We start from the raw sequence: 25,336 nt of genomic DNA, 5'->3' as shown, positions 1-25,336 counted from the left end.
AAAGAAGTGAATAAATTCTTACGGTTAGAGTAAATACTGAAATGCTTTAATCATTGTGTTACACAATACTTTACATACAAAAGAACAATAAGACCTTTGAGGGGTCTGTATAGTTTTTTTTCTTTTCACAATAATACCTGTAGTAATATACTGTACTGTGCAGGGAAAGCGCTGCTGGGACTACAGTCAGTAGAATTCCAGCCTCAGCATACTTTGCATAGGATATTTTTATTCCCTTTTGATAGTCTGCTTCACTGCATAGTATGTTTTATTGATTTGTTTCCTAAATACTTTCCTCCCCTTTTCTCCTCAATTTGGAAAGCCCAGTTGTATCTCCATCAGCGCTCACTGCCAGCGCCTCCGCTGTCGATCTGGGACAGCGCAGACAAGCCCTGCCCTGCCCTGCCCTGAAGCCGCCACTTCTCATCACACTGCTGCTTGTAAGTCAGGCTCCCACAGACGTGAGAGAGGGGATGACGTTTCACGTGCAGATTAACAGACGGATTTGCGGCTACCTGACCAATCAGTAGTGGTCACAAATTCACGAGACTGTCATCATGGCCTACGGAAACCCACCCATCCCTGGATGACGCTATGCATATTTTCATTGAAAGAAATGTAATGTTTTTACACAAATGCACACACACGCACAAAAATACACACTCGAACACACACTCATGTACACACACACACACACACAAACTTCTACCTAACATCACTTGTCAGTTTAGAGTTGTGCAGTTTACTGTACAATTTCCTCCCTTGCAGAAATAGGCTGAATTATCATTAATGTTATAAACATGTCTGTACAATTCTCACTCCTGAGGGAGGGGTAGTGCACCCATGCCCCTCAGCCGCATTAAAATACATGAATATACTCTCTTCATGAATGTACATTAACACATGGTCTTGTATTGCATAGGTATTTTGATAAAGCGCAAAATACATTGATTATAAATGCTTATATTGCCTCTGTCCAGCTTATTGCTTCTCCCTCTCGGTGAGGTCATCCAGGAGGACCAATGTGTTATACATATACAGGTATATATACATATACTGGTATACATCTTCCAGTTTCTCTGTTCCCCAAACTCACAGCAAGAGTCCCTGCGGAAAGCAGAATTGGATGCTGTTGAGCGCTCCTCATGGTCCAGGCAGAATAGCTGGGCGACTGATCAGTAAAATAAGCCCCACCCCCTGGCTTTGGTCAGGGAAGCGTGGTGGGAGCTACTTCCCATCACTCACGGAGCAGTCCTCTGGGATCTTCTCCTCCGAGCAGCTCCGCCCTGACAGCTTGTCCATGTGATCCATGTCGTGGAAGCGCTCGGCGACGCAGTGCGCAGTCAGCCGTGCCTCTGGGTCGTGGTCCCAGCACTCGTTAATGGTGGCACACACGAGCTGCACACCCTGCAGGTAGGATCGGCCGCACGGTCACAACTACACGTGCACTTACTACACACAGCAGACTGAAATGCATTCAGAATACGGACATGCTTGAGTGAGCGCGCGCGCGCATGTGTGTGCACGCGTGTGTGTGGGATAAGAGAGAACGTGTGTACTTGCTGTTTCGCAGTTTGTGTGCGAGTGTGTGCGCGCGCGCGTGTGTGTGGGATAAGAGAGTGTGTGTACTTGCTGTTTCGCAGTTTGTGTGCGAGTATGTGCTCACGCAGTCATTACCTGGTGGTTATTCCAGCTGCTGGGGATCTCTGGACGGCCTCGGTCTCGTAAGACGTTATCCTTCATACTCTCCACACAGGGGTGCTCTCGCACCTTTGAGCCAAAGGGAGGCTCGTAGTCCTTCACCTCTGAAGCAGACACAAAACAGGAAGACTCCACGGTAACCATCAGCCATCCATCAACAGGAACCAGACGATCCTCCCATGAACATCCCACTTTCAACCACTAAAACCCCTCCAATCCACTCATACTTATAGAATTTATTTTGATAATTCATACTGCATAATGTATTTTTTGTGTCACACAGGGGCCATATGTTAAAATATTTGAGGTGGGACTGCATCCAAAACTTTGCTTCCAGAGTCTGGAAAATTAATTGAGATGTCTGGTGCCCTCAGGGATCTCAATAAATCAACAATGAGAATGCCATTGGCTCTAAAATATACATTAGTTACCACCAAGGAACCAAAGTCCCGAATTACAATTATAAAAAAGACAATGTCTCAGTTCAGACAAATTACTTAAATCTTTCAGCACCAGAATCTACTCCAAGTCACAGTTTTTTTGTTTGGGTTCTTGGATTGCATTTTGCAAACTGATCCACTCACAATCCAAATGTATGCAGTTAAAGTGCAAAGGAAATTCAGACAACACAGGCTTACATGGCAGCCTAAGGCTTGCTGAGCAGCAGACAATGGCTCTAGAAATCATAATAATATATGACGAATAAGAGCGTTATTCTGTAGCCACATCCAAATGAGGATGTTCAGATACTACGTGCAAACAGAAGTTTATTATGGGATTTTACTATCCTCACGGGAGCAACCATAATTCCATTAGCTCACTGAATACGGAGATTTGCATTTGAATCTAATGCATCATGTTGTTATTGGTTTGTTGTTGTTGTTGTTTTGATCAGTGTCCCCCTGGAAGGCAAGGTGTGCCACTGAGAAAAGGAGAAAACCCACAGTGAGAAAAAAGTGTAGAAAATTCTCACAATAAACTTTTAAAAAATGCTTTTTGAAGGTTCAGTGAGTTGCATTTCAGACCTGGTACATGGTAAAGACATTATATCCATCAGAATACAGATACTATACTAAAACAGCCCCATGAGATGACTAATTCTGGGTACTGTAAACTGCATGCTCTGAGAATGTGAACAGGGCAGTTATAGTTATTACTGCACACTGTGCACCATGAGAATGTGAACAGGGCAGTTACAGTATGTACAGTAAACTGTGCACTATGAGAATTTCAACAGGGCAATTACAGTATGTACTGTAAACTGTGCACCATGAGAATGTGAACAGGGCAGTTACAGTATGTACTGTAAACTGCACCATGAGAATGTGAACAGGGCAGTTACAGTATGTACAGTAAACTGCACAATGATAATTTGAACAGGGCAGTTACAGTATGTACTGTAAACTGCACCATGAGAATGTGAACAGGGCAGTTACAGTATGTACAGTAAACTGCACAATGATAATTTTAACAGGGCAGTTACAGTATGTACTGTAAACTGCACCATGATAATTTTAACAGGGCAGTTACAGTATGTACTGTAAACTGTGCACTATGAGAATTTGAACAGGGCAATTACAGTATGTACTGTAAACTGTGCACTATGAGAATTTGAACAGGGCAATTACAGTATGTACTGTAAACTGTGAAGTATGAGAATTTGAACAGGACAGTTACAGTACGTACTCTAAACTGTGCACTATGAGAATTTGAACAGTGTCTAGGATCTGGGCCTGCAGGAAGTAGCGAGGCTGATGTGTGTTCGCCCGGTAGGAAGCCGGGGGCCTGACAGGGACTCCTAAGAGCATTTGTGTCCAAAACCTGACACTTCCTGTTTTTGACAACTGGATTTCCCCCGTTTCAGTTTTTAAAACAAAATATACCCACCCACAAGATATTGTGTGTCCTGGGGCGGAAAAACATTGTTTTCCCAGTTTCAGCTCCTGCTACTGCTGTTACAATTGAACAAATACTATGGGAAGTTGGTCATAACACAGTCATGCCAAATATGTGTATGTGTATGTGTGGGCATTTCCATAATGTTTTATTTCCCTGGACATTTGAATACAATGAGCCAAAAAGATTATTACAACAATGTGTCTAATGCAACTTGCTATTTTATGAATTTGAAAATGAAAAATACTCATTCATCAATTGCTGAATGCAGTGACCCTTTTTTGGAAAACCGCTTGTTGTAAATTGGAAGTGAGAAGATGCAGTAGACCCCGTGCCACTGGGAACAGGTGTTGAATTTCACTGCAGTTTTAGAGTTTAGTGAATTAAACTGATTATTGAGAAGTGAAAAGTGAAAATATTGAAGGTTTACTACAACTATTCTTATATATAAAAAATATATTGAATGACAATAAGTGAAAGGTGTCAAAGGTATGGTTTATGTTGAGGGACAGTGAGTGTAGGCCGTCAGTAGTGTAGTTTGGTTGTTTTGTGAGAGTGAGTGTAGGCCGTCGGTAGTGTAGTTTGGGTGTTCTGTGACAGTGAGTGTAGGCGGTCAGTAGTGTAGTTTGGGTGTTTTGTGACAGTGAGTGTAGGCTGTCAGTAGTGTAGTTTGGTTGTTTTGTGAGAGTGACTGTAGGCTGTCAGTAGTGTATAGTTTGGGTGTTTTGTGAGAGTGAGTGTAGGCTGTCAGTAGTGTAGTTTGGGTGTTTTGTGAGAGTGAGTGTAGGCTATCAGTGTTACAGTTTGGGTGTTGAGTACCAGCCTGCCTAGCTCACTGGTCCCTGACATCTGGTCCACAGCTGCCCCGCCTCTTCCCTCGAGGAAACCAGCATTCTGAGGGCTGGCAGACAGTCAGAGTGCAGGCCAATGCTCCGCCCTCCCCAACCTCCCTCCCAAGCCTGCCTCCCCCAACCCCTCCCCCACTCCACCGCACCCAGAGCCCAAGCCCGCAGCTAATTTGGGATGTGCAAATTATATAGGGAGGGAGACAGGTACAAAAAAAGCATGGTTTTTGTTTTTCTCGCTGGTCTTTCTCTGTAGGGACAAACAGCAGGCATTCTAACAGAGGCTTTTCACAGATAGGAAGGACCAGCTCCATGCCATCCATGACACTTTTTAAATTAGACAGTGCACCCCACCGCCGACTGCATCATAACAACTCTGTTCTCCGGCTTGTTGATCATGGCCATATGATATTAGCTGGCCAAAGGCCTTTTCCCAATGGCCCCCTGAGTCATGCTGCCACTATATGTGGACAGTGAAAGAGTGATACTCCACAGCCGGAGCGAGGTGATTCCCCACAGCCAGAGCAGCCTGGGCAGGTTGGGGCAGGCATGGGGTATGTGGGTAAGTGGAGACGGACGTGAAGATTGACTCACCCTGCTGGAATGACAGCTGAGAAAGGGGCTGTCTAAGAGTAACGATAATAACCTGCTGTAGAGCGATCAGAGTGGCTCATATCAGATGTGAATGCCTATCATTCATCATTCTTTTCAGAATACAGGGAATTCACTTAGTTGTTCACTCTCTCCATTACCCACTCTGAATATCACAATCTACATACACTGCATCCTAAAAAATTAAACACTTCAAATATACCTACTTGTTCTGACATGATTGTTTCAAGCTTCTTTTTTATTTCCTTTTATAACAAAGCTTGGAGGAAAACCCGCTTTGCCCTATTTTCCCATGTATGACTTTCCTCTCCTGCCAGTTTCATAAGTACCTGCAGATTTCGTTAGTCAGTCTATATGTGCAAAGGTACCAGCTTCTTGTACACCCAATACTGCCATTAAATAGAATCTATGCCATGAAAGGCCCACCCTTGTGGGCCACATGCAGGAACACTGTAAGCTCAGCCTGCGCTTCCTAACTCACAGATAAACACGACTCCCGCTTACTTCACACATTTATGCCTCATGACAAGTCATCTTTATCCTGAATAGCTGTCAACTGCTGATGGCTCATTGGGCTGCCTCTTGAGCCTGAGGTACATGGACTATGTGTGCGTCTGTGCTAAATCTGGGAAACTTGTATTTTGTATTTGAACATAATGGAATATGCTTTGATGAAGCAGGTGTCCCACTTGAAAACAAGAGATCATTCTCATAATATAATTTTACTCCTCTATTCAAACAAACCACAATAAACCACAGGACCTAGAGAGCTTATTCCAGTTTGGCAACGCTACGCACATCCAGTTTTAATCTTTAAAAAGCTTTTTTTAGCACTCCTTTCTGGCAGAAAAGCTACAGTGCTTATTTGGAGGAGGAGTTTAAGCTTCTGGATTCACAATGAGTGTACGCTTAGATTCTGGTGAAGAAATTGAATATTCTGTGCTTTTTTAGAATCCCAAAATGGTAATGCTAATCACAGCAAAATGGTTTGTACAGATCATATTGACAGACAATAATGAATACTGATAATGTGACATGGCACTTTCATTGTACTGGCACTCTTGCCCATTTGCTTTGTGTGTTCATATGACACAGGGACATTTCTCAAATTATTCATCTCAAAGGTGCACAGGTTGAGATTGTGATTATGTTATCAGACACCAGTATCTAGAGTGGTTTACACAGACAATACTCACATATTATCCCTTTTTACGTTAACAACAAAGAAACCATCTATTTGGTTATTTGTCATTCTCAATATCAGTTAAACCAGTGTCCTCCTGGAATTTTGTCTCTGCTGGAGTTATTCATTTTGTGCTTATGTCCAAAGATGGGATAATTCTGTGGTCCATTATCACAACACAGTGTTCTGCGGTAGCCTCAAGCTGTATTTTATCTGAAGCTATTCTTGAAGGAACAACCAACAGAAGCTCAATGAAGACAAAGTTAAGCAATATTGGGTGGGGGTGGGGGGGGTGTGGGGGGTGGGTTCTGCATCCACTGAAATATTGCTCTGAAATGTTTTCCTTTCCGTGGTAGGAAACAACCCCTATTTGTATTTTCTGTATGTAAGCTGCAACAACAACCACCCATTTCCTGAGCTGAACTAAAAACACTGCAAAAAGGGGAATGTGAGAACAGTCAATAATGAGAGTCACTAGTGAGGTCAGAGAGGGAATTCCTGTGTTTGATTTATGTCAGGAGGTCAACCGAGACACACACAAACATGTTTAAGTACCCAACTCATCAAGCGTGAATGTCAACACTGCTCTCCTATTCCTATCGTACTCCTGGTTGGAACAATACAGTACTGTTCTCGCTTAGTGCCCATTGATCAGATAATCTGCTATCAGTGCCTACTGCTCAGATTCAAATCAGTCTTTGAATGGCAATGGCAATACTGAAGTCTGTTCATCCCATTCATTAGACTCATAATTTCTTCTGCTTCTGTTGGACAAATGCCCATATGGACCTACCTCCAATGGCGTTGCACCTGGAGGTGATCTCCCACAGCACCAGGGCCATGGAATAGACGTCAGTCTGCTTGAAGGACTCAATGTTCTCCAGGTTAATCCTGGACTCCAGGACCTCTGGGGCCATGTACCTAGCTGTGCCCACCTACAGGAGGAGACAATGAGAAAGACTGATATTTCCTGTTCCTGAAGTACCACTGTACCAACAGGAATGCTGTATGTTGCCAGGTATACATGACTCTTCATACTCTCTCTACACCAAACATTGTCATCACATTTGCTGAGAACAAATACTCCCAATTACTTTCATTTAGCCATGTTCATATTATCAATATAGATCCTCAAAGTTCAGTAAAACAAAACAGGAAACAAGCACATGGCCAACTCTCTTATGATAACCGCTACATTAAAAAAATGTTTGTGTTGGCGGTGCAATGATTAGATTGACCTTCACTACACAATAAACAAGGAGGGGAGGGGGATTTCTGCTGCTTTCATTTTAAAACGCTCTCAGGAGTCAACACTACTAAAATTAACCTTAAAAAGGATTAGCATTTTGTATATTTTGTAGGCAAACTATGTTTCCTTAAAGGACAGCTTTGAAGTTTGCAGATGTGTCACAGCTGCACGTTCCCAGCAAATGAGCTGTTTGTAGCAGGCTGGGTGTTTTGATATTACACACTGATGCTCTCTACAAAAAGCTCAGTGATGCAGAAACTGAACGCAAACCCTGCCACAGCACTGCCTATTAACTGTATTCATCTGACTATTTTTTACTGCTAACATACAAGCTTTGATAGAAAATTGTTTATGAAAGTGACACGTCATGGACACAACTGAGACCAGTTTGGCTAAGATGCCAAATATCAAGCTACACAGGAGAGCATTATTAATGGGCTAAACTAAAACACTATAAACAGACTGGCTTAAGGCTTTGCAAAATAAGGCTACTGAACTTTTAGTGTCAGTATGATTAACTTTAGGTGTCATGACACTGCAGGGGGAAATCCACTTAGACTTGTGGTTAAGGTGTTCACCACAAGCTCAGTTTTAGTCCTGCAGCTGCAGGCTCAAGCCTCAGGCCTGGGTGACATAACCCACTGACTATTACATGGTGTCCATGGCAACTGGACATAATTGGCCTCATCCTGTCAGAAGTTGTGCAGATACATGTTGGATGTTGATTTGTCAGTTAGTCAAGTGGTCAGCAAGAGACACACCTCTTGTCCAATCACACAATCTCTCAACTGTAGGTACAAAATATTCACTGGCTCACAGTCGAGTGCACTGGGCAACACTTGTGTACACTTCAGCTGCAGGGCTTCAGAGATCCAAGTGTGGGTGGCACAGCAGCCAATTGGTAATCTTGTAGACCAGAGAACTGTTGTCGTACTCTTATCATCTGCATGATACCTCTCTTACTCAGGACTGAATCATCCCCACCCCTGACTAAAAAGGGTCAAATGTGGTGCGACGGGACAGCATTTGCTGAGACAATGATCTTTACAAAGCTTCACAAAGCATGCCAATGCGAGTCATGCCTCTGTTAAAACAGACCATTTTAAAAACCCTGACAAGGTAAAAATAGCACATCTGGGAAGGAAGTGGCCTTTCTGGGTGGACAGCTTGTGTGGAAACACTTTGAATAAAAGCTATTACGAGTAGTTTATTTTACCGTGTAGTTAATAAACTCCTGAGATCGCCCCATTCTGTGGAAATCCTGGCATCTTCAACTTTAGAAAAAAATTGGGCTGACGTGTGTGTCACTGATATGAGAAAACTCCTCAGGGGCTACTCTGCACACAGCCCTGCTCGTGCTTATACGCTGTTTCAACAGTCACATTTAGAACAGTACACAGAATACAGAACCTGAGTAGAGCCTTACCTGCCCACTGTTAGCCAGGTCATCCACAGACAGCGAGTTGTCCAATCGAAGCCCCAGGCCAAAGTCACAGAGGCAGCAGGTGAGGTCACCCTTCACGAGGACATTGGAGCTCTTCAGGTCTCTGTGGACAATGGGCACCTTGGGACGTCCGCAGGGGGTGTGGTCGCTATGCAGATGGGCCACACCACGGGCAAGGGACCCGCCCAGCACCCACAGGTCCTGCCAGCTGATTATGTGGCGGGTCAGGTACTCCTGCAGGTTCCCGCGGGGGTGGTAGGCGGTGATGAGCCAGTACTGCTTCTCCACCTTGCGTTCCTCAGCCGTCAGGAAGTGCAGCACGTTCTCGTGCTTCAGGTTGATGTCTGAGAAGATGTCCTTCTCATTCTTCCAGGATGCATACTCTTCATCTGGGAAGATCTTGACGGCCACCGTCTCGAATTGCTCAGAAGAGCTCTGTTTGAGCTTGGCCTTGTAGACCTCTGCGAAGCGGCCCTTGCCCACCTGCAGGTCCAGCTCGATGGGCAGCAGCTCGGTGTTGTGGTTGAGGTTGTTGGCGTGGGTGGAGCTGGAATCGGAGTCACGGTCGCTGATCATGATGGCGCAGGCGTCGCTGCAGTCCACCGCGCCCTTGCTCCGTTTGGGCTTCCTGCTCTCCCACTCCTGGTTCAGCTTGCGCCGCCGATAAACCCGGTACCAGTAGAAAGTGGCAATGACCAGCACAGCCAGGATAAGCAATGGGAGCAGGCTGACCAGGATGACCAGCAGAACCTGGTTATCTTCATGGGGGGTCCCTAGGTAACGACACAATCACAGCAGTGCAGGTCAGTGGAACTGCTTAACACTGCTTATGTGGCAGCCACAACACTATGGGGACATTCTATAGATAATAAAGCACCAAATGTCCCCAAATAATATAAAACTCAAACTGGTCAACCAATAAACATTATTATTTTGAATGATGTTACTATTCTTTCATAATATGCTTATAATTTTGTATTTGTCCAATCTTGCTTAATGCTCATTAAGGTTATTATTTTTAAATATGTTGCAATGTATATGACTAAATTAAGTAAAGCATCAAAGGTAAGCAATTCATTGTTATATACACATATATATATATATATATATATATATTTACACATCCACACATGCTCTCAAAACACACACACACACAAATAACCTTATTCTTGCAACCCAACCCTGTGTGTTTCATGAGGTTCCGGACCAGGAAATAAACATAATGGAGAGGGAGGAAGGAAACACCTAGAAATGATTTGATACAAATAGAACTTCAGGTCTTCTGAAGGAGACAAATAGATATTATAAACTACTCACTCTGCTGTGATTCTAGGTTATAGAGTGAGGATCTCATTATAGACCTTCCATTGTGTGACATGCAGTAGAAGCAGTAGGGAAACTGTATTGTAATGAAAGGTTCAGGTTAGATTTTGTGTAAATAAATTTTATGTAAAAAAGTATGCCAATTATGTCACAGATGGAGAGTACAAGACAATAATAATAATCAAAACACTATTATTCAAATACTACAATTCCCTCACACCTAAAGGATGATACTGGGGACAAAGAATCAACCACTGGTTGTGGTTCAACCACATCTTAACCTAATAACGATACTTTGGTAGCTTGTTTTTGTGGATGACAAAACTCTAATGAGAATATGCAAGCTGTTCACTTCCATAGATTACTATGAAAACGCACCTGCTGAGCAGACAGGCACACTTGCCTTTTTTCAGGTTTTTTTTAGCCATGGCTGTTTGATTAGGGTTTCTTGTGCTTAAAACACAGAAGGTTGCAGTTTCCTGAACTGGACTGGCAGGCACAGACAAGCATGGTGTGCCTCCAAAAAATGTAGACATAACACTAAAGAGCCACAGGCAGGAACACCTTAGAGCAGAGGACTGAGTGAAGCCTTTCCTGCATTACGGATACATTCATTAACATTGCCTCCACTACACCAATATGGACAGCACAAATGATATTCCTTCAATGATTAAGAATGGATGAAAGAGAATAGATGAAAAAAAGAATACATGAACTTAGAGGGAAAGACAGTGCTTGTAAGAAAAACCCAGCATCATTACCCATAGTATCAGCAGACTGCAGGTGTGCAATTATGTATTTATTATTATGTTGTCAGTCGGCGCATGGACCTCTCACAGTCCCCCAATCAACTGTCATCTGCAGAGATGAGTCATGATATTTCCTAACAGCTCACTACAGGGATCCAGGTCAAATTTCCAGCTGGAATTTTACACCCTTATCCTAACTGGACCTTCTGCCAACTCCCCCTTCCAACTGAACGCCTCTGTCTAGCTGCCCCTCAGGCCAGCTCTAGGCCTGGTCCCAGGGGACATACCACCCCTGGGAGGGGCAGATTGGAGCAGTCAGAACCTGGAGCTGCAGGGTGAAGCTGCTCACAGGCGGCTGTGTAGGCCTTCAGAGCCTGCCTGTTTGGCAGTCAATGCAGGGGAACAAGCCAAGTTTAGTTCAAAAGCCAAAAAAGAATATCTCCGCACAAAAAATGTTTTTTAATTTAATAAGATTTATTCACATGAGTGACGTGGCTCACACATACCTGAAACAAAACTCTGTAAGAAAAATAGAAAAGTACAAAATACAAAAAGTTTTTTTCAGGCAAACCACATGCCAGAGAGGGAGGTAGGGGAGGAATGATGCTAGGGTGCATATGGGCCATTAAACGGTGTCTGCCCCACAATGGCATCTACTGTAAGCACCAGGGTATGTTGGTCTGTGTGCTTGGGCGGGAGTTTGAGATTTGAGTCCGGGAGCCTGGAAACACACACACACACATGTTGGCTCATATGCTGTACAATTAGTACAATGTTCAGCCACAAATATTCCAAGTCTAGAATGTGTAGTGTATTTAGCCTGGCACAGCCAAATCAGGCTTTTTATGAAACTGCGGTATTTTCTGGGAAAATTTGGAAGAAAAGCTTGTGACCAGCCAAGGAAAAAAATCAAAGAATACTTTTCCAACACAAACACAAAAATAACGAAACAGGTAGGATGCCAAGGAGCCCTAGACCTGGCTGCTCTCCTTCAGAGTCTCCTGCTGTCAGAAAGCCTGTCCTCTATTGCTGCCATATAATGAAAATATCATCATGTGGAGTGCATGTCATGTAAACAGGGATTAAGACTTTTCAGTGTCTGTGACTCAAAAATGATCAAAATATTAATGATTGCAATGGTTTAGAATGTGTCCTGAATTACTGGATTCTTAAAAAGCCAGATTTCCTATCTAAAAAAAACTATCCCAAACCCAGGCATGATATCCTTCTGAAAAGAGGACCTAGAAAATGCAAACACTTTGTAAACCATGTCCAAGTTTTAAATGAGAAGTCAAAACAAAATTAGGTCTGTACAAAAGATGAACAGTACCGGACAGACCAAAAAATCAATTTCAGAAACTTCATTAGATTCTCACTAGGATGTTGTTGGTTCACAACTCAAGTGTCTGTTTAAATGGTGTATGTAGATCCCCACCCCTCAGATTTTCTACCAAAAACCGACTCAGGATTAGCTTAATTGAGACCCTGACCGTGATGTGAATAAAGTTCTAACTGAACAAGGGTCAGTATATACAGTAGGTCTTCATTTACAATTTCCTCAACTTGACAAGCTGTTCTCTGGTGATACAGCATGTTTTGAGAGCCTGGGATAATACATTATTCAGAAATAATGACTGCTCATCGACCAATCGGAAGTGTATCCAGCAAAGTCACGAAACAAGTTGGTATTCCGTAGCAGCTCTGTCACTTCAAATCTTATCCCACAGAGAAAACTTTCTCTTTACATATCTGAGCCGATTTCACAGTAACTATGCAAATAAATCCAATATACAGCAAGCAATGATCACAATAGGATGTTGCAGCACACTGCACCAAAAGAAAATGACTTCTTTACATGCAAAAAAAAAAAAAAGGATGTCCAAATGGAAACGCTATTTCATTTGTGTTCTAAATTCTTATGCAATAAAAAATGATCTCTTTTTGATGCAGTTACGATGTTAGGCTTTGTGGCTTATGCAAACATCTGTTCGCTATTGTTTTTTCCTGTTGAGACAGGGGAACTAGTGATGTCGTACGGCTTCATTAAAACTGCCATTTCAACAGCTGAAATTGCAGAAAGCCGAGGTGTTAATGTGCTATGGTGCATTTTCACATTATTGCGTTGAGGTCCGAGCTGAAAGACCAAAAACAAGTGTGGAAGACTTCATCAGCATTGGCAGCTGTTTGTAGGAACATTTTCCGTTGTTGTTGTTGCTGAACCACATTCCAAACATACATCTGTCTTTTAAATGGTAGGATTCACATTTATATAAAAAAACATTTAATCTAATTTAGGACCACACACTCTAATATCACCCTTTTTCCCCCAGATAAGACAGAGGACACTTGTTGTATCTGGGTTTTTTTAATTCATGCATCGTCTGGTGCTGTTTTATTGTACTGGCTAAACTAGCACACCTCCACAGCCTGCCCCTGTCTAGAGCGTCCCATGACTCACTGCACTGTGTCTAGGCCGAGGATTGCACTGCGTGGGGAACACTGCCGAAATGCACCACCGACCAGACTAAAAACTGCTGAGATGGAAAAGGATATATTTATTCACCTCCACCTGCCTCCCACCCACTCTTTTCAAACAACTACTGGGCAAATACCTACACAATGAGTACAATGAACAATGCTTTCAGGTTCAAAAATAGCTTGGTTCTGTTCTGACATACTGTGTTTAGCTTTGAGTTTAACTTCCTTCATGGGTCATGGGGCAGTCGGGTCAAAAGCTGAGGACCAGCTTAAGCCTGCAGGGGAGGGGGTCTCTCCTGTAGGGTAAAGAAGCTGCACTGGAAGATAATTTGAGCAGGCAATTTTTCATCTGTCTCCCTTCACAGCCATGGGAAAAGGTATAAAGTACACTAAATGCTAACTGGTAAATGAAGATGCAGTGTAGAAGCTTTCAGTGTCTGTATGGGGGTGGGGGACACCCCATGTTCCGATGTATATGTGGTAGTAGTGGTATTCATGAGCCTGTTACGTTTCAATATTATGAAACCTTTACCAGAAGAAATTGCCAAGAATTTGCCGGTGAGTATGCAACAGGGTTTCAGATGGTTGTTTGAAGTTCATTCAAAAGCGAGAATCTACTCAGCTTACAAACCAGCACCAGTTCAGCACAAGGCCAATACAGTTACCTATATTAGCACAGGGTCGCTCGTGCTACAAAGAGGTGCAACAAGACAAGAGAATAGATGCTGAATTTGTGTTGGAATTTGTGATGAGGGGACTGAGGGGAGTGTGGAATTTCCACCAAGCAATTCACCACACTGAGTCAGACAAAATGAATGATTGAAAAAATAAACAAACCAACCAATCTGCAAGCTATAAAAACCCTTTTGAAGACAAATCTAAAAAAAGTATTCATGACAGACTGGGTTGTAAGCAACACTGTAGCAAAGGCAATAAAACACGCAGGTTTGAGTGTTCCTTCCACAAGTGTTCTGAATTAATTCGCAGTGCTTCAGTGCTAAAACTGACGGAGGGCCTGTGATAAAATTGTGATGCTCTAACGTTGCTGTGGAGTTATGGGAAAAATACGAGGACAACAATGTGAGGTATTTCCAAAGCTGTAAGCAGTGGCATTCATCCAATAAGAGAGCGCTGACTTCCAGCAAAACGTATTCTCCACAGACCCAGAGTGTCTCGCTTCAGCTACACACAGACACACACGCATGCACGCACGCGCACGCGCACGCGCAAGCACACGCACACGCACACGCACACGCACACGCACACGCACACACACACACCAAGTCTCCTTTGCTGAGTTCTTGCAGCAGCCTGACAGAAACCAGGCAAACACAGGACAAAAGCCAAAATAACCTTATTTTTTTATAGATTTCTAGATCAGGTAGGTCATCATTTAAAAAATATAAAATAAAAGAAAATAGATTAATGAAAAAAATGAAGGACAGTTAGAGAAAGGAGGAATATAAGGCAGGTTTAAATCCTGCACTGGCCTGAGCCCAGGTTGTAAATACAGTGGGATATTAAGCATGCTGTCTGGAAGGGGCTGCTGGCCATGTGGCGATGATGTTCTGCTTTGAGTTAGACACAGACAGGAAACCACATGTCTGAAGCCTCCAGCTCACCCTCCACCGGCCATGTTTTCACATAGTGGGAGAAAGGAGGGAGCGAGGGAGATGAGGGAAAGAGAGAGAACGGGGTTAAGCAAAAAGTTAGAAGGAATAACAGGGCAGAGGAAGTAGAAGAAGAGACAGGGGAGCAGAGGGAAAGAAAAAGAGAGAGAATGGGAGGTTCTGGTGATACAGTATGTCACAACCTCCCACTCTGATGATGTTTTTATTGCATTAAACCAGAAGAGGTTTGTCCTTGGGAGGGGAGTGAGGGTGACGGGTCATCCACCTGTTTTGTCCCAAGAAACATGCACACAGCAGCCTTTATACGGAAGGTGAAATAAATCCCATTTTATAGAACAGCATGGATATGATTGTGCCACTATAACCAGTCAGAACCTCTCTGCATGTGGTATAGATCACAGACAGGTCCCTGTGATCTCCCACTGATCCTTGTAATCGTTGCTTTAAAAGCTCATTATATCCTAATGACAGACTTACTGATCACTATTAACTACCAATCACACTCTCTGGGTACGACTAAATGATAGATGCACTGGTCACTGAGTCTGACTGATTGACAGAAGCTCTGATTGGTTGAGACAGACTGATTGACTCACAGGGAGGGAACGTGAGCTCATCGTTGCACTCTTCGCCAGTGCAGGAGCATATGTAGAACTTCGAGCCAGGGACCTTCTTCTCCTTCATCAGGCACTTGCTTGTGTTGTAGTCATCCAGCATCAGGCCATAGAGCTGCTTGGATGGGTGATGACACAATGTCTCCACGGTGATGTTATCATCATTCTTCCTCCTGAAGGGGGGTGGGGGAGTCACGCCATGATTAAGATGGGACCCAGAAATCACCTCCCCACAAGTTTTCTGTACCTACTTAACAAGAATTTAAATATAGAGCATTGTACAGTCATTTTAAAATTAAATTATGAACATCTAATCAAGCCCACCCTTTATTATTAGTTATTAGGGCAGATCACAATTTCAAAATGAACTCTTTTGATACTGACAATACTGGACAAATGCATCATTAGACACAATGATGATGTCCAACCAAAGACATTCCCTGATGTTTTATGCTCTTAGGGAGCCAGTAAACTGCTATTTAAAGTCAACGTGATGTGAAGACATGTTGAACAAAGACAAGATACACGTCAAGAAGGGATATACACTCATCAGACACTTTATTAGGAACACCTGCTCAAATAGTCTGCTTCTCCAAACAGTGAATCATTTTAATGAGAGAGGTCAGAGGAGAATGGGCATTCTCATTCCAGCTAACAGAAAGGCCACAAATGCTGTTGGCAGCGTCAGAATTTGGCATAAACAGCATGAATCCATGGATCTATCCTGCCTTGTATCAACAGTACAGGCTGCTGCTGCTGGTGTAATGCTGTGCGGAATGTTTTACTGGCACACATTAGGCCCCTTAGTAACAAATGAGCATCATTTACTGTAAGTGCCACAGCATACCTACGTATTGTTGCTGACCATTATGACCACAGTATACCCTTTTGTAAATGGATACAGGGTAATGCAGGATAATGTCACAAAGCACATATCATCTCAAGCTGGTTCCACAAAGATGACAGTGACTTCAGTTCACTCCAATGGCCTGAATATTCCCCAGATTTCAATTCAATATCTTTGAGATGAGGTGGAACAGGAGGTTTGCAACATGAATGTGTGGCTGAAAAATATGCAGAAACTGCATGCTGCTATGAAGTCCACAGGGATCCAAATCCCAAAGGAATGTTTCTGGCACTTAGCTGAATCTATGCTGTGAAGAATTCAGGCTGTTCTGGAGGCAAAAGGGGGTCCTACACAGTACTATATAAGTGCACCTAATTAAGCCAGAAACCACCCATTGAGAAAAGACAGCAAAACAAAATGCAGTTTAATATAAATTATAATCTTAAATTAAATCAATGTTGCAAGAATCCCAATATCCCATGTTTTTTTGGGGGGGAAAAATTGAAAAGACATTGGTGATGGGGGGGGGGGACAGGAGATTGCTCATTATGTCTGGGGGGATTTATGGGTAAATGGTGGGGTGCATACCAGATGCTGACGCAGACCTCATCTAGTTGGTCACATATGGAAGTGATGCCACATTTCGAGAAGCAAGTGCCGGTGTCCTCACAGGTGGATGCCTTCAATTCACAGAATTTGCAGAGATTCCGCATCTTGAAAAAGTTAAAGGTCCCATCTGTATGGAAACATGGAGAGGCAATGTCAGTGGTGGCTTTAAACTACTACAAAAAAAATTAAAGGCTCCAAAGGGCCTCCAAAATAAATTTAAAAAACACCTTAGGGAAATAGACCTGAAATAGCACAAGGAGACACTGGATAGCACTGGAATGGAATGCAGTCTATGGCTACTGGAACTGCAGAGGATTTCTACAGGAAGCAGGAAGTAGGTCACCATGAAGCAAGGAAGTCTATATGCTCAAATGAAATGAGAGAGAATGCTGATTTCTTTACTGTACATAAAAAGTCTAAACTTTTACTTCTCACTCCACAACAGTTTTACTTATTATTATTGATACTTGAAAAAATTACATCTGCACATTAATTACCAGTGCCTATTTCAAAAAATATTAACTCCCCCCTATTTATTTTCCCCCAAAAAAGTAAAGAGACTTTACTGGGTCATACAAGAGAGACATACAATTAGAAAAAAGCTTAGAATACGTTTCTATTAATTTTCTACAATGACCTGACTGTGCATTAAAAACCGAGTAAATCAACAAAGATTTAATTTATTACCAAAGCCACAAGAAATTTTCAAAATTTGATTTAAAATTCCTCCAGGAACTCCATGAAACATCTGACTGACCCACTATTTAGCTGGGAAGACAAGAAATAGCATTTTTAAATGTGCATTCTCCTAAATACAACTAGATCATAAGCAAATGATATTAACACACTTTCTCAATATCATAAAGCGTTCTTGTCTGCATTCAAACATCAAGGGGATGATGCAGGATTATTATAGACAGTATCTCACCTTGTCTCATTTCATATGAACAGAATACATCTGTTAATTTTGTGTTAGAACATTTAGATAAGCCTTTCCCATTATTTTAGCTTAGATGGTGACATGAAACAAAAATATTAATTTCTTCAAGTGAAAACTGTGGTTTAACTCACACACCCTACATGCTCTGATTTTAAGCAGCTTGACACAACTATAAGAAGTATTATGCACAGAAACCACCAGGGGTGTCTTTCTGGATATCATTGCTACCGTATAATTATATTATTTCTGTCGATGATGATGATGATGATTATTATTATTATTCATCATGTTGTCTTCTCTATCTGTGGCATAGTTGTTATACTGTTGTACATATAATTTATTTATACAAAATCTAACCTTAAACCGTCTGGGTACAATACAGCTCCTCTAGTTCTTCTTCTGCATATTTCACATAGTGGAAGGTAATGTGATCTCCACAGCAGAGCGAATAGTTTATAATGACAGTCAGAAGTCTTTTTATGGGTTTTTTTTCTATTTGTATTCTTCAAAAGACCTGAAGTTCCATTTGTGTCAAATCATTTTAGGTGTTTCCTTCTGCCCTCTCCATTCTGTTTATTTCCTGGTCTGAAACATCATAATGATTAGTCTGATTAATTACTTGTGTAATAATAACAATAATAATAATAAAAAATAACACTAGCAGTCATGAAGATTTTTACTTGTGTATGGCTCATATCATTGAGCAACACAGAAGGGGCCTGCAGCAGTAGTGCGTGGAGCAGTGGGCACATGCGCATGTGGGCAGATGCGATGATGTAATCATAGGCCGCTGAAGTGAAGAGGGAGAGAGCAGAGCTGTGCTTCTGAAAGGCCATACAAATATCTGGAGTTTTTGGCCTGAGACAGTCGTCAATAGGTCTCAATATCAGAACATGACACTACATTACATCACAAGGCTCACAAAAATGAAAAATATCTACCTACAAAGGGTTTACACAGTGCACTGTTTAAAACAAATAATAAAATACTGAAATAGTATGCTACATTCAGCCAAATAAGCAAAAACCTCTCAGCTACAGACATTTATTTGGCTATTCATTTTAAAAGGTGCTCTCCACTTTGAGGGGCTCAGCTAATTCTGAGTCCTTAGTTTAAATCCTTAGTTTCAGTAATATATTTACAAAAAATTGTAAAATACTACCATCACCAAGACTACAACTACTACAACTACTACACCTACTTTCTACTACTAATATTATTATTATTATTATTATTATTATTTGTAGTCTTCAGCTGAGGCTGAGGAATAGGCCTACTTTTTTTAGACCTGCCCTGTAAAATGGCCATGATTGTGTTGTGTATGTGAGGCAGTTACCTGAAAACACATTCACAAAATACCACAAACACTGAAAACAGACAACACCAATGACACAGCAATCAAGAAAACATAAAGAGTGTGATTATTCTGGAAACACTCACAAACTAAAATGCAAATAAAATACAGACCCAAATGCGTGTGCTATTACAGAGCAGCTGCAGTATCCTTATGCATTCCATAATGGCTGACTGTGTAAACATAACAATTTAGCATCGACCACAACATTAATTCTCCCCAGTCATATAAGTTCACACACAACTAGGTTTCTAACCAAAACCTATCAACACACAGATCTGTAAACAAGCGGTTCTAATACATGTTCTCACAATGCTTCCGTAATCAAGTGCGTAGATTCTACATCTTCGTAAAATAGTAATAAAAGAAAGCCATGCTGCATAGCTAGCTGATTTGTATTATTTTGAAACAGCAGATTTGAAACAGAACCTGAAAAATTTCAGTTCAGTTCAAAACCCCTCCCTTTTTGAGAGAGTTTATTATGTGCAGTTTCTGCCGCTGTTGTGCTCCTGTAATAATATCTAGGATGTCAGTAAGTAGGAAATAGTGTGAGTGTCAATGTGTGTGTTTGTACAGCATGTGTGCACACATGAGTGTGGCAGTGCGTGCGTAAGTGTGGTGGCGTGGTGTGTATGTGAATGAGCATGCACCGTCTGTTGTGGTATGCGTGTGGGTATGTGTGAGTGTAGCCCTACGTGCGTAGATTGAGATGAGCTCCAGCAGTTATCTGGCTGTCCTTGTTTGCACGTGCCTTTCCTGATAAAGCCTGTTTGCTGCTGTTCTGGCAAGAGGAGGCAGAGAAGGCTAAAAACCTTTAATCACCAGCTAACAGATGGATACTGACCCACACAGCGTACAGATCCTTCTGCAAAAACGAACAGTGAGTCAAGCCAAAAGCTCTGTTACACCTTCCCACACAACACAAAAAAAGTATGTCACTCAGAAGAAAAACAAAAGAATATCCACCCTTATCTGATCACAGCCCCACCGCAACACTTGTCCTTTTATGATTCAGAAAAACTGTTCAGGCACATAACACATACAGATTCTGGGAAAAACACTGCCAGCTAACTACATTAATTATGAGACTTTATTCAAGGTTGATGACATTTAATTTTCTATAGTGGGGTAAAAAAAATCCTGAGCCTTCAGAAAGAGGTCACTGAGTCTGATGAGGGAGGAAATCAGATGGGCTGTCTTTCTCTCTTCCCCTCTCCCTCTCTTCCTTTGACTGACAACCGCAGGAAGTGAGGTCACAGCTTGTGGAAATGAACTGGGGAGAAATCTGCCTTTTCACTCACAATGGGGATGGCAGGCCCTCAGAGCCCCACAGAACTGAAATAACAGGGAGGAAGAACTGCGACCCAACCTATCGCTACAGTAATGACTTCAGCAGAGGCCGGGACAGGAGTTTGGGTGCAGAGAAAGCCCCCTTGTGCTCCCACGGATCTCTGCATGCTCTACTGGTGATCACATGGCCTGCAACACTCGCCGCATTCTCACCAGACTGCTGCAACATTATGACACTGCTGCAAGGCTGTGCTGATCCCTCAGTACAGGCCTCTGTCATATTCCCTCATTAAGAACTGTTATAAATAGTAGATAAAACAATAAACAGCATATGTGACCGTTACAGTTGATTAGAGGTGTATATTGCTTGTCAGTCCATATAAACATTGGGTAAATACTCTGTACTGTTCAGTCAAACGTACCGCATCGAAGGCATGATATCCATCCTCACAAGCAGAGTAACATGGGAAATATAAAATACAACCACTTTCAAGTCATGTGACCCACCTCCCTAAATAGCCATTTAGAGCTCTCCACAGAGGCCCAAAGAGGTTAGAGTAAACACATGCTTACATTCCCTTCCCCACTGTAGTATCTCTCCCACCAGCCAGCCAGCTTAACTAGACAGTACCCAACGAGGGAAAAGCTGACACCATTCACATGAAAAATCCTGTTATAGTCAAACCCAGTGTACAAGGCTTCTGTGGATCCTCTCCAGCCACTGAACTGGTGATACTAAAATGCTGGAACTGCAGAGTTTTCCAGAATTTACTGTCTAAGGACAGAAATTAATCCCAATCACACAAAAATCCCAAAAGCTCACTAACCAAATGGAGAATAATTCAGACGTTATTGTGATTGAAATGTGGGGATTATCATAAATCCTGGCCTTGATTGAGGGTGTTCTTTGATTGAGCTTGTTGTCTCAATGAGGTTCAGTTGAGGAAGTGTTTTTACCTCTTTACCACACTGGGTGTGGCTCTGTGTGGCCAGAAAGCTATAAGCAGTTTATGCACATCCGCACTCCACGATTGACCAATATGCAAATGTGAGAGGAATGGTGAAAGCTGCTGAAGTTAAGAAGGAAAACTGGTTTTGGTGGTGATGTTGGGCATGATCTGGGGCAATGAAAGTCTGAAACATGAACGTCTGTCTCATTTAAGTAAAACGGATGATCTTGTCAATAGTTTGTCAGGAAAGATATACAGGATGAAAAATCAATAAAGAAAGAACAAATTGAATAAAAAAATAAACAGAACCCAAACTAAGGGTGGGCTAAACAAATACCATATTTACTTATGTCTTGACACAAACAAAAGCAATGGCTTTGGAAAGATATACAATGCTGCTATATATGTTTTTAGTTTCAACAAATTCACTAATCCAAGATTACTTACATTTCGCTGTATGGTAAAGGCACCTAAGCAATAAAAATGTGCTCTAGTATGTAATTAAGGAAATAAAACTACTTAAAGGAACAAGAGAACACAGAGACAATATCTCAATGATGTGCCATGCCACAAAGTGAAATCCAACAAGCTATTTTCTGAGACTAACAGTACAGAGAGACTGGGAGGAAAACTAACTAACAACCCTCTACCCCTTTGAACACAAAGGCTGGTGGAGTAAGCCTGATCTCTGTAGGCATATGCAGAAGGCATGGTTCCTGTGCATGTAGTAATGGGACATGCCTAGAAATATCCACACTCCATGTGGAATGGACCAGTTATAATTCCCATCCTAAACGCTGGTCTAGTCCTTAGAAGTGTAATGTCTGTAAATACATCATCATATGCAGCCTGGAAAGTCTGTACCATTTACACTGATGGGGGGTGGGAAGGTGACAAGGGGGTGGAGGAGGGGAGGATCAGGACTCTAATTGGCACCCAGCTTACCTGTAATTGCAGTGAGGGGGGAGGAAAAGGAGACGATGATGAGAGGGCATACTTTGGCTATGTTGTGCATAAACATGGACTGAGCAAGTTGCTTTCATACTGGACTATGAAGACATTCAATATAGCTATAACTTTAAGATCAGGTATCTAATGCCTGTCAAACATAAATCAGTGGTGTCACTCCATTATCTCATATCCCATGCATGCACGTGATGGAAGACAAGAGAAAAGGTGTAAAAAAAATAAAAAAATAAATAAATAAATAAAAAAATTTAAAATTCATTTATACACTTTTTTGTCCAACACAACAAGTGAATAAGAGAGTTGGGGGTGCGGCAGGGGTGAAATACAAATTTTATTTTTAAAAAGAGTGGTGGTATAGTATATATCAATGTACTGAACACCGCCCTCAACCTGGACAAAACATGAGTGGTAGGCTACTCTACCATGCATGCAACACAACTGACAGCAGTTCCATATCCATTAAGGAATACTACTTCAGAAGCATTGTAATAGAATATTCAAAAATGTTTAAGATTACTTTTGCACTGCTATTGTACCCTTGAACCTGAACTTCTTCATAAAATATCCAGGTATGCAAATGATTACATACAAAGAATTTAAGCTGTATAAAGAGCTCTGGATAACTGTATCTGCAAAATCCGCTACCGTAAAATGACTGGTCTAAATGCAGAAATGCAACTAGTTACAATGTCAACATAAAAATTAACCATGGCTTCACCCAGTAGGGGACCACTCACATTCAAATGATTCATTCAGTTGATTTGGAGTTTCCCAAAGCCGTGCAATAGGACTTTTCAATGACAGACATCTGAAAACAAACGCCTTTGTGTGTGTTTATAGCACATGTAACTGGTTTTAATACTCTGATGAGGAAAATATTTGTAAAGAAAGTATTTTAAAAGTCTTGTTAAATACATTTCAAAAGTCTTCATGAGTAAATCAATAAAGTAATGACTGAGGACACAAATGGCAAATTAGTTATGGGTGGAACATTTTATAAGACTATGCAGGCATAAGATGTTGTTTACATAAACTTCAACCTGATATGACGTCCAGGAAAAAAAGTGTCCTCATCTCTTTGCCACCTGCCTATAGCCTAAATGATAACGGAAACCATGATGTAACAAAAATAGAAACACCTCTTATTAGGCTGCTACGTGAGATTCTTGTGAAGCATGAAGGAATGCTTCTTGATAGTTCATATTGTGTACCTCACCTAGCTAATGCTATTGGATTTATGACTATAACCATGTCTGCAAAGTACTTTACAGTAAAATTGCTGAATACATAAAATTTTGCTGTACTGTTTACATTTTGCGAACTGTATTTCTCTCAGTAGCTACAATGCTAATGCAAAGAAATGGTAGAATCTCATGCTAATCATGAGTAAAATGCCAGGTTGTTTAGTCATGTTCAGTCCACAGTTGTAGTAGTCTACACAACTCTGTTTTATTACCCAAACAATGCAGGCACATGTGATGCGTTTCATCATCATGTTTCAATTTTTCCACACCCACTCACATTACCACGCAAAATGCTTTTTCATAGTTTAATAGCATGCAGGAAACATAGGTTATTGGCAGCATTAAAGGTTCAAGAGTTACACTGCCTGTGGTAGGATAGTCAGGAGCGGATTAATGTGAGATATTTTCACGCAGCAATTGACTATCGTGGGACAGTTTCTTAAAATCCATAACACGTTTACGCAAATAACATATAGCCTAGCCTAAATACACACGCAATAAAAGCAATACTCATTATTAGCATAATAGTGTGTAGGCCGGCCAACAGTAGCCTAAAATAAAACGACAATTGTTTATGGAGTATTAAATATTACATTCAATAATATGCTTTCGCAAAGTTGAGTCTGCAATAGGAAAACTAGGAAATATGAATTCATTCACCGACAAGCTAAAATCCATTAGATGTAGCGCAGGAATTCCTTCACAGATATCTCACTCAATATTACAATTCGGGAAAACTTCATGTTTAGAGTACTCTAACTACCATGGACTTGTTATAATTTGCTTTAATTATTGCTATAATTACGTTTGGGGTAATACATTTTCCTAAATATTTGCCTAGACAGTTCTGCTCAGCCACCTGTTGTACGTAGCCTACTTGGGCATAAAAACCATTTGCTTTAAGAGTTTACATTGAGAAAGGCCATTTAAGACAAAGTTCTGACAACTGAATTTCTACTACATACCACGATCTTTGTGCTGGTGAATCCCCCGTAGCTCCTAAAAATCTGAAGTGCCCGCAGGCAAGACACTCGCAGTAAGACACACAAGAGACATAAAAGAGCTCAACTTACCCGCTTGATCAAGACGAACAAAGTAAACGAAGAATATCGTGCCCCACCAAACCATTGAAAAACTACGTGGCTCCATTTGAAAAACAGTAATTCCTTCCCTTGATGTTCATTAAACTGTTTTTACACCGTCTGACAAAATGGAGGAGAAAAGTTTGGAGAAATATTAACAAGACGTGATTTTTTCTTGCACGGTGAGCAAGACCTGGCTCTGCAAACAGTCGGGCTGTCTAAATGAACCTCTGGTTATGAGTCAGACTGAACTCACTTTAGTGAAACAGGAAATCTTTCGGGAAAGGGCAGGACATTTTCTCTCCTCCCCTCTCCCTGGCAACTTC

At 41.6% G+C, this 25,336-nt stretch overlaps 1 protein-coding gene across 2 annotated transcripts; it reads right to left on the bottom strand.

Annotated features, from left to right (window-relative positions):
• Positions 1–24: 24 nt before the first annotated feature.
• On the bottom strand, positions 25–25,336 carry tgfbr2b (transforming growth factor beta receptor 2b). 2 transcript variants are annotated; one of them, XM_064343795.1, is made up of 7 exons: positions 25,002–25,336; positions 17,161–17,308; positions 15,708–15,898; positions 8,913–9,703; positions 7,031–7,172; positions 1,678–1,805; positions 25–1,407 (listed from the first exon to the last, which is right to left on the bottom strand). In XM_064343795.1, the coding sequence occupies exons 1-7, from the start codon at positions 25,075–25,077 to the stop codon at positions 1,228–1,230; spliced, it is 1,656 nt and encodes a 551-aa protein (XP_064199865.1). In that variant the 5' UTR covers positions 25,078–25,336; the 3' UTR covers positions 25–1,227. The 2 variants fall into 2 exon arrangements, with proteins under 2 accessions (XP_064199865.1, XP_064199871.1); XM_064343801.1 differs by lacking the exon at positions 25,002–25,336 and adding an exon at positions 24,894–24,973.

The sequence above is a fragment of the Anguilla rostrata genome, chromosome 1, assembly GCF_018555375.3.
Source record: "Anguilla rostrata isolate EN2019 chromosome 1, ASM1855537v3, whole genome shotgun sequence".
Taxonomy (NCBI): domain Eukaryota; kingdom Metazoa; phylum Chordata; class Actinopteri; order Anguilliformes; family Anguillidae; genus Anguilla; species Anguilla rostrata.
This window is presented reverse-complemented; position numbering and strand designations above follow the sequence as displayed.

Excerpts from the sequence above, each read along its gene's own strand:
- tgfbr2b (XM_064343795.1), bottom strand. The coding sequence starts at position 25,077 with ATGGAGCCACGTAGTTTTTCAATGGTTTGGTGGGGCACGATATTCTTC. Across the intron at positions 17,309-25,001 it reads TGTTCGTCTTGATCAAGCGG|ATGGGACCTTTAACTTTTTC; the intron begins GTAAGTTGAGCT and ends GTTTCCATACAG. Across the intron at positions 15,899-17,160 it reads GAGGTCTGCGTCAGCATCTG|GAGGAAGAATGATGATAACA; the intron begins GTATGCACCCCA and ends ACCCCCCTTCAG.